Raw genomic sequence first — 9,407 nt, 5'->3', positions numbered from 1 at the left:
GTTAATCTTTGCTGGTAACGAAGCTAGCTAGCACTTAGAGCTCCAATCAAATTAGGAAAGCTATAATGAACAAGAAGCGGTGCATTAATTCATTAGCAGGGAATTACGCTCAATTATCTCAGCAAATACAGCAAAACTTTAATTTACCGGCGGTGTTTTCAAATGGCTTTACTCCTTCGTCTCCATTTGCCCTGCGACGCGTTTGTTCTGGCAGCAAAAATACGAGAAGTGAATTAACTCCAGCTCCTTGGGGAAAGGCTTTTGTCTCTCAGATGGGAGCAAATAGCCATAAGAGATACCAGAAATTTTCCTTTTCGGCTCCTTCTCCAGGTTTGCGCAGGGAAAATGGATATTATTTATAATAAACTACTCAAGTGCTCGGGAGACATCGTTGCAAAGGTCACTCACTGCCTGTAAAAGCTCCACCAGCAGCATCCCAAGGCTCAGAATAACGTTCTGCTCTGCTGATCATCACAGAAAGGGAAAAAGGGGGGAAAAAAAAAAAGTGTGACAATTTCCTCGAACATGTGCAGGCAGGGCATTAATAATGTACATCGTTGGGAAATCAGCCCTGATACGCAGCTGCTTAATGCATAAAATTGGGCATCAAAAGGTAACGTCCTCTTTAACACCCCCAGATCTGAGAGCTGAGAAGGGACACAACTCATGCCATGTCCTCAGCCTGACACGACTCAAAAAAACAAATCCCTGGACCCTTCGCATCCAAGCGCATCACATCTGGGGTGGTTTCCCCTTGCAAGGGCCAGCCCCATGTAACATCAGTGATGGAAAAGCCCTTCTCGCAGGTCCTCTCTCCCAACACTTCTTAGGTTTTAAAAAAAAAAATAAAATAAAAATGGAAGACAAGCTTTAAAAACACCAGAGGTTATTTTTCTGGCTTTCTTTCAGTATAAGGAATATTTCTTTTTAATGAGCTTCCCACGTGCTCACAGGACCCCAGGAGCTGCTGATGCAGGGGCACGTCTGTGGTGGGAAAGCATGGCTAAAGCCCTCAAACTGAGGTCAAAGTGCAGCTAAAAAAACCCAAGGTGAGAACCAGAAGACATTTGGGGCAGAAATACGATCCTTGGGACATCAGGGAGCTTATTCACAGGGGTAAATCAAGGGTGGAAAGGAGCCCCTTGCACATCAGAGCCAGGAATCCTTTGCAGAAAGGTCCCTTCTGCTGTGGGCTGGATGGCAGTGCCGTGAAAGGGATGGTCCCATGGGATGAACTGAAGCACCTCAAGTCTTGCCATGTCAAATATCCCATTTAAAAATAAACTGCAGCCCCTTGAGATCATGGATAAGGGTGCACCATGGTCAGAGAAGGGTGTCTGGCAACACAAACTCTTTGGATACTGTAACAAGACATTAAGGAACAGCAAAAATGAACATTTCCTTCTTTCCCTGGTTGCTGCTGGACCTCCAAGGAGGTCATCTCCAGCTTGCCCTCAGATCCCACAGCAGTGCAAAAAGCTTGTGCAGCCTTCCCTGGTTAGCCAAGTGCCCACAGCCAGGTTGGCCCAGGGCTGTCTCTATCTCACTGTCTCTCCAAGACAGACCCCATGGGGATGTGGCCAGGCCACCCACCCAGGCAAGATCCAGGACCTCCAAATCCACCAGACTCCCTGCAAGCTCCAGCTTGCTTCTTGAGAAAGACTTCCATTAACTAATTAACTTACCCTGTCTTTAATGGTTCTTGCTGCCTAATAACTGATGGGCCATGCTCAGAGAAAGACAGGACAGAGCAGCTCCTGCTGTGCAGGAGATGGGCATTGACCCTCACACCACTTCCACACGACAGTGCAAGTCTGCAAATGAACATACCAAGCAGCTCGCTTTTACCCTGAAATTCCTGTCAGAAGTACTCCTGCATGGTAAGTTATTTTTCTTTTAATTAATTGCCTTGAAGGCTACTTACAGCCTACCCCCAACATCTCCATATAACAGGGCACTTACAGCAAGCTGGAGACACACGCGAATAACCACGACGCATCCTTGCTCACATTATTAATTCCCACAAATCAATTGTTCTGCTGGCATCTTACAGCTTTCTAATTAAGTCTTTACTCAGATGTTCATATGTGCAAGGGAAATTAATGCTGATGAAGTCCAGAAGCAGCAGTTATGGGACTGAGGTTGATGGGGCTCACAGGTGAGTTGGGCATCACCACCAGCACACACCATGCACCTTCTCTCTTCATCCATCAGGCAACAGCACAGGGCTGTGTTAAATCAGACAGGAAAACAGGACCAACAGTGTCACCTACCTCAGCTCCAGCAAGAGGTCTCAGTGCCTTTGGGGACAGAAGCACAGCACCTTGCACTGCCCAACTCTTAGCCACTGGATGCTCTTAAGTCCTACCTAGTCCCCTATTCAGATAAACACTCCACCATCCTCCATGAGACACCTTTGCCTCCCCAGCTCCTTAATCCACCTACAACAATCCCAGCTTTGGGAGCCTTAGCTCAGGGCTGGATTTCTTAGAGCTCCACCAAGCCCTTCTCCTCCTCAGCCCTCCTATCAAGTTTTTTCCTGGCAAATAGGGAAAAAGATTGGTTTGGGATTAATAATTTAAGGAATTAATAACTATTAAATTACAATACTAAAACCCACAGATGTGCTGGCTACCATGGGGAAAGCCAACAGTGCTATAAACAGCAGTAGCTGGGAAGGGGGTTTGGCAGGAGGAGAGGACAGCCCAGAGCACAACAGCACCCAGCACAAGTCTTGCCTGCTGAAGATGGGCTTCAAAAGAGGATCCAAGCACAGGCTGAGTGATTAGTGCTGATAGGATCGGATCCAACAGGGCTTGGAGCCCAAAACTCATCCAGATTTCCTCCCCATTTCCTAGCCTGGATGCTGAAGCCCTTAGAGGGGAGAGGAGAGGTCTTGTGCCAATGGTTATCTCCTTAGATCCTGCACCAGAGGAGGTCACAAGTCCACAGTCTTGAATTAAGAACAAATAACCACAAAGCTTGGCTTGTTTATTCAACTCCTCATGGGTCTTGGAAGGGAGGTGGTGCTGGCAGCACCTGCCCAGCATGGGACTGGGCTTTCACTGCTGGAAGAGCTTGCAGAAGAGATGTGACACCCAGAGGAGCACAGTCTCAAGCTTCTGTGGCATAGGACAACAGGGACAAGAGCAGCAGGTTGCAGATTTCTTTGGAGAGTGGGAAGAAAGTGGCTTTATAGATGAGGGAGAAGCCTCAAGACAGATGGTTGAGGACCATGCATGTGGGACTGCCTGCAAGGACAACCTCCAGCTCCCAGCCAGGGTACAGGGCTAGGTCTCCCTGCCCTTGGGAGAACCATCAACAACATTCTGGAAGTTTAGCATCACAGCTTGGCCACACACTCAGCTCAGCCTCACAGTGTATGTCAGCCCGTCAAGGTAAAAATTAAGAAAAAAAGGGTTTTTAATCTTCTGTAGCTCCTTCAGGCAGCAGCTTGTGCATTAAACATGAAGGCTGACAGCCTGATCAGGGAAGATTTCAGCCAAAAAAAAAAAAGCTGACATGGCTGCCTCCTTTTTCCACCTGATTATTTCAGCTCAGCTGCTTAATTCATTGAAAACAGAAGCAGGAAACATTTACCCTAAGTACATCATCTCTGGGCCTTCAAGCCAAGCTTGCCTGGGGAAGGGGTTCCTGCTCCACAGCCCACGGAGCACCAGTGCCAAGCTGATTTCTCAGCATTAGGGAAGGTTCATTTGCAGAGCTGTAGCTGTGCTCAGGCTTTGTTGGAGTATGTTGTAAGGAGAATCAGCATCACTAGCTTGCAGCCTGAGAGCTTCAGGGCAGAAGGGCTGTTTCCAGCCTTCAGCTGCCAAATTTAGCTAATGCCTTTAAACAGCAGTTTTCAGAAGGCACTAAAAAGCAAAAGCAGAGGGCCAAACATGTGAGAGCAATGGCAGCAGCCCCAGGTCTGAGTCAGCCTGGCTGCTTTGCCCCTTTTTGACTCTATCCAGGGCCAAGAGCAGTCTCCTCAGCTCAGAAAAGGCTGTTGCAAGCATCAGTTCTTTGACTTCTCCCATGATACAGAAGGCAAGAACATGAGGCATAAGGTCATTCAGACCAGAAGGATGGAGGGGAGTCAACAGGCTTTGGGGATTCTCCCTGCAAAGCACACAAGAGTCACCAGCACCAACCAAGGTACATTCATGCTTCAAGGACCCCACCGCTGTGCTCACCCAGCAGCACATGGTCCTGCACTGTGTGAAACAAATCAATTCATTCACCTGATGCAGTGTATATGATCTTTATATCAGGTAGCACCTCAAAGCACATGGACCTCTGGCCATGGGATAAGGAAATCCTGCAGCCTCCAGGTTGGCCTGCAGGTGACCACTGCTCCCAGGGTGTCCCCTGCAGTGCAGGGCTGCAAGTGGCACACAGCCCAGGGTAAACAAACTACCTTGGAGAGATATTTGCGTTACTCAAGCTCCTGAGAAGTGCAACTGGTGTTAGACTCACCACATTAGGAATTGACACCAAGAGTTCATAGCCAGCTTGAATTCCACCAGGCAGAAGACACCTCAAGCCTTCAGCAGTCTAAGCCACGAGGTCAGGATAAGCCTAGTCTATGTAGGATGGAAAGCCATAGAGCAAGGAGAGCCATTTAACACAGCTTTAAGGCCTGTCTTGGGCATATTGACTCAATTTAAGTGCGATGAGGACTCCTGTGCCCTACAGCACAGCTCCTCCAGACAGCAGGGACAGAGTCCCCAAGGCTGCTGCAAGGTGATGATGATCTAAGTAGACCTACTGCCTTTAGACTTAAAAACACAATCCATTTAGAGTGGGTGGACCAGCTTTCCCTATTCATCCCCTTTCTCTTAACTACAAAGTCACCAGTTCCACCTCCCCATGCAGCCATTGCTCCCTGCTCTCCCTACAGCCGAGGCTGTAGCTACTAGAAGCAACACCCATCTTCAGCCCTTGCCCATCTCCAACACCAAGTTTTTCCCAGTTCTCCCAGCAGCAGAAGCCACACTCAGCCCCAACACCCACAAAAATCCCAGAGTTAGAGCTGCTGCTGTGTCCTTCAAGAGCTAGTGCCTCCTCACCCAGGCTGCAATAACTGACACCAACAAGCCCAAGACAGAGCTGTTATCACGTCCTCCAGTATCACCTCTGCTAAGGAGGAGTAAACAGGACTTCTAGAGGCAGAAATCCATTTAGCATTTGTTAGCAGCATCAATTCTTCCCTCATTTGCCTGAAAATAGGAGCCGTACCTTGTTTGCAGTCAGCATTTAGGATTCCTTGCTGTCAGGCACAGCGTTGCGTGCCAAGCATACAACATGCAGGGAGTCTCAACAGCAGCACTGGACACTTGGGAAGTCATCCTTCCATCTTCCAGTGCTGCAGTCTGGGAGATGCTTTCAGGTGGCAACAGCTCTCCACATCTTTGGTCCCACCACTGGTTCATTGGTGGCTTCCCAAGAGCTTGTAGCCACCCCACACGATGGCTTACCCGGAAAATGGTGGATGAGCACAGCCCTGACTCCCATCCCATTGGAGCAGACCAGAGCAAAGGTTGACTGCTGTCCCTCCTCCCCATTGAGGACACAAGGGGAGGACAGAAACATTTCTCTTTATTCAGGTTGTGGAGTTACAACGACACTCCAGGAGGGCAGCTACGTTTTCTGCACATAAGAAACAGTCCAAGAGCAGTTAAGCTCAGCACAGTGGCTGCCATGAGCAGGGCAACTTGGACCAGCACAGGAAGTCCTTCAGCAGCACCTGGAAGAGACAAGAGCCACTTACTACACCTTTAATGGCTTTTCACCATCTCTCAGTGGATGAACTTGCAGGCAGCTTTGGGAGGAAGCTCCCTACACTGTCCTTTGGTGGTTATACTCCATCCAGGTGTGAAATCATGGGGGATTCACGACTACATCAACCTGGAGTCACCTTCAATTGAGACTTGAAGGCACAGTCACAGAAAACACACATACCACGTAGGGTCTTCCCTGCTGGTGCAAGAGCTCCTGAAGAACTCCGTAATCCCTGAGCTGGATCAAGGATTAGTAGTGGTCCAACTAAGACTTCAGCCTCTGCAGCCCTTGAGGACCCATCTAAGAAGAGATGGACATGAATGAGTTCCCAGGGGAGGTCTGCTGCTTAGTCTGGGTTTCAGGGCTTACAGGAAGGTACACCCTGCAAGAGCAGGTTTCCAAGGACACAGACACAGTTAAAATGACCAAGGACATCACAGAAGAGCTGGGTTTGTGCTTAAGATAAGATGCATTTCCTAAAGATCTTCCAAGCACCTTGGCCATCCAAACCTGGAGGGTCACCCTGCCTTGGGGGCACATTTTGGACACACAGAGCCCTACCTTGCTTGGAAGGGACATCTCTCTTCAAGCGCCTCCCTGACCATCTGGCCAGAGGGTTAATTCTCCGGGAGTATCCTCCATACAACGGACAGTTGCCAGTCTCACAGCAGCTGCAGATGTCTCCAGTACCCTCCACAGGTGCCCAACTGAAACAGAATTACCTGTAAGCCCTTTTCCACAGGCTGGCACCCCTTCCCTATGTGCACCAGCTACTCACAGGCTGCTGGCTTTGTTAAAGAAACAAGCCTTATTCAATGGATTTGGGGCTTGGTCAGCTGGGGAGACCTTCAGGTGGCAGGTGATGTAGATCTGGAAGGGAAATTAAACCAACATCCAAGGTTAATTAAACTTGTTCATCCAGAACAGCACAGCTTCTGAACACACTGGAGGAGGAGGGGTGGGCACCACATCTCACCAAGTTTCTGTCATCTCCTGCAAACTTGAACGCATCAACCACAAACTGCAGTGTTTCCTGCCTCGGCCTTGGAGAGATGAAGGCTGAAGTGGTGTCATCTGATCTCCCATCCACCAAGCACCTGGACAAGGTTCAGAAGTCAGGGACATCCCAGCCAGCTACAGCAATACCACCCAGTGAGCAACGCACCACTTACCCACTGAGGTCAATCAAGGCATATCGGGGAGAGGAGTTCCTGTCTGGACTCAGAGTAGCAACACAGTCATCCACAAAGAGTCTTAGAGGTACATGGTCCCCAGAAGCAACATCAGCCTGGAGGTGCAGGCTTTCCCCCAGCTGGAAGCCATTGGAGAGTCTCTCAGTGCTCCAGTCATCTGGAAGGTAGGTTCAAGGTTACCAGTCAGTTTGGAGACAAGCACATTGCCCTCCCTTGCACATGGGACCTCTTAACTGAGCAGCAACCCCATGTGTTACTTCTGCAAGATTTTATTTTATCCCAGATTGTAGCCCTGTTTGGGCTCTCAGCATGTGGCCAAGAGCTGGCAGGAGCAAGGGACCTGAGGGAAACAGCGCTGCCAGGTCTGCACCCACCATTCATGAGGCGCAGGGAGAACATCAGCCTCTCCCCTGCCGACAGGGTGGAGTGGAAGGGAGCCCACGTGGGCCGGATGGCGTTGCTGCTCACGTTGCTCTTCCTAAATGGAGGATACGTGCGTTAAAGATGCTATCACTGCCTCAGGTCCGTAGAAGGAGAGACACAACCCCTCTTTGCTCACCTGGGATAGTGACACTCAATAGGAACCACAGCTGCATTGGTCCTTATGATGACTGGGTTGCCAGAAGGAGTAGGTTTGTAGGACAAACTTGTTTTGTAGATCAAGGAGTCTGGGGTCATCTGGAAGGGACATTTGGGAGAGCTGATAAGTCAGTAAAACAAACTAGTCAACTCGAAGCTCAGCACCATCAGGCATCCAGCACTGACTGCTAGGACACACAGGTCCATCAGCTGCAGAGGCACAGGCTGGCCTCCACATTCCCAATCCAGTACATATAGGATGCCACCAAGCTTTGTATTGGCATGCCAACACAGGAGAGCAAGGGTGCCAGCCCTGCAGGAGGTCAGCCTCAAGGACTTTGGCACTCCAGCAAGTATCCTCATCAGGTAGGTCTGCAAACCTGTCCCCAGGTTAACTTAGGCACACCAGCTCCAAGCAGCCCTTCTCCTCTCCTAGTGAGGAGGTCAGCAAGCTCCCAGTAAGCCCCTAATTCCCCAGCGACAGTCACTGCAGCTTCAAGCTATGCCCAGTTCTCCCATATACTCATGCATCCAGTTGCATCTGAGTCATAAAACCACTACAAGCCTTGCTTGCTCTTGAATGTGCACCTCACCTAGGGCATGAGGATGGTGCTTATACTTCAAAAACCAGCTCTGCTATGGTCATACCACCTCTGTCTGGAGAGCTGCTGCAACCAGATGAGCCCCTCCTCACCCCAACCCCCAGCATCACCTTTACCAGGTCATTTCTAGGACCAAGACCTTCGCCAAAATAAATTAGGCAGCATGACAGCACATTACACCCACCCAGTGCTGGTCAAAGCCCAGAGAAGGTCCATTACCCATGCAGCCCCTCACCCTGGTGTCCCACCTCACCTGCAAGGTGCTGCCACACTCATGCAGCCCAGCCACGAAGGTCACCACGGTCTCAGCAGCACTCTGGGCCAGAGGCAGGCAAGCGGCCGAGCCCAGAGTCAAGTCCACAGCCCTGACCAGACGCCCCGTGCCAAAGAGGTCCCTGTGCACCGTGACCACCACCTGCGCCTCCTGGCACTGCACAGTCACGGGGTGCAGCGGGGCAGCAGCCTGGAGCTGGGAAACATCCACCCACGCCCAGGGAGAGGGCTGGGAGAAGGAAGGCACACGGGGCCGGCTCCAAGCAGAGTCCCCCCGGACCCTCAAGACCCCTGAGTTCCTGTGAGGGAAACCCCAGGGGCTGTAAGATGCTGCTTCAGCCAGCACCCAGCATAACAGAGCAACACCCAGGCTGCTTCCAGACCCCATTCCGACCCCAGAAAAACCAGCTCATGGAGGAGATGCTGCTCAAGAGCCTTTTATACCAGCAATCCCAGCAGCCCAACCCAGACAGGGCACACCTGGGAGCTGCAAACACAGCCCCCACCCACCAAAGAGCAGCTCAGGACAACGGGACCCAGCTGGGACCATCCCTCCTTCTCTGGGCATGGAGGGTGATTACCCTGGACCTGCACCTGGGAATTGCCCTGGAGCAGTTTGTCCTATGTCCCTCTGTCTTGCCTGTTTAGGGTGGCATCAGCTGCTGCCACCTCGGTGGCCAACTGGCCACAAACCCTTGTACCTGTGCCCGTGTCCTTCTCGCTATATGAGATGGAGTCAATTTTGGCCACCTACACGGCAAGGACTCGGTCAGGCTCCCACAAGCATTCCTCCCCTGTTCTCCCCCACATCATCACCATCAGCCATTCCCCAAAACCCAGGTCCTGGAGCACCACTCGAGGTGGCACGTTCAGAAATGGAGAGGACTTTAACCGCAAAATCCACCTGGGCTCTGGCCCGTGTGCGTTGGCAATCTGTCCGTGCTCCATTTCATGGGTATCTGCGCTGGGTAATTGT

General features: G+C 50.8%; 1 protein-coding gene across 1 annotated transcript; it reads right to left on the bottom strand.

Annotated features, from left to right (window-relative positions):
- Window positions 1–5,618: 5,618 nt before the first annotated feature.
- On the bottom strand, window positions 5,619–8,819 carry LOC137668923 (zona pellucida sperm-binding protein 3-like). Its single transcript, XM_068410736.1, has 9 exons — window positions 8,412–8,819; window positions 7,537–7,655; window positions 7,352–7,455; window positions 6,957–7,134; window positions 6,761–6,881; window positions 6,563–6,654; window positions 6,346–6,491; window positions 5,965–6,084; window positions 5,619–5,749 (listed from the first exon to the last, which is right to left on the bottom strand). Exons 1-9 carry the CDS (start codon window positions 8,817–8,819, stop codon window positions 5,619–5,621), a joined length of 1,419 nt encoding a protein of 472 aa, XP_068266837.1.
- Window positions 8,820–9,407: the final 588 nt, after the last annotated feature.

The sequence above is a fragment of the Nyctibius grandis genome, chromosome 11 (genome assembly GCF_013368605.1).
Source record: "Nyctibius grandis isolate bNycGra1 chromosome 11, bNycGra1.pri, whole genome shotgun sequence".
Taxonomy (NCBI): domain Eukaryota; kingdom Metazoa; phylum Chordata; class Aves; order Nyctibiiformes; family Nyctibiidae; genus Nyctibius; species Nyctibius grandis.
This window is presented reverse-complemented; position numbering and strand designations above follow the sequence as displayed.

Bases quoted from the DNA above. Each gene is read 5' to 3' on its own strand.
- LOC137668923 (XM_068410736.1), bottom strand. From the start codon at position 8,819: ATGGGGTCTGGAAGCAGCCTGGGTGTTGCTCTGTTATGCTGGGTGCTG. The intron at 7,656-8,411 runs GTGAGGTGGGAC...TGTCCCTTCCAG, and splicing joins AGTGTGGCAGCACCTTGCAG to ATGACCCCAGACTCCTTGAT. The intron at 6,492-6,562 runs GTGAGTAGCTGG...ATTCTGTTTCAG, and splicing joins TTTAACAAAGCCAGCAGCCT to TTGGGCACCTGTGGAGGGTA.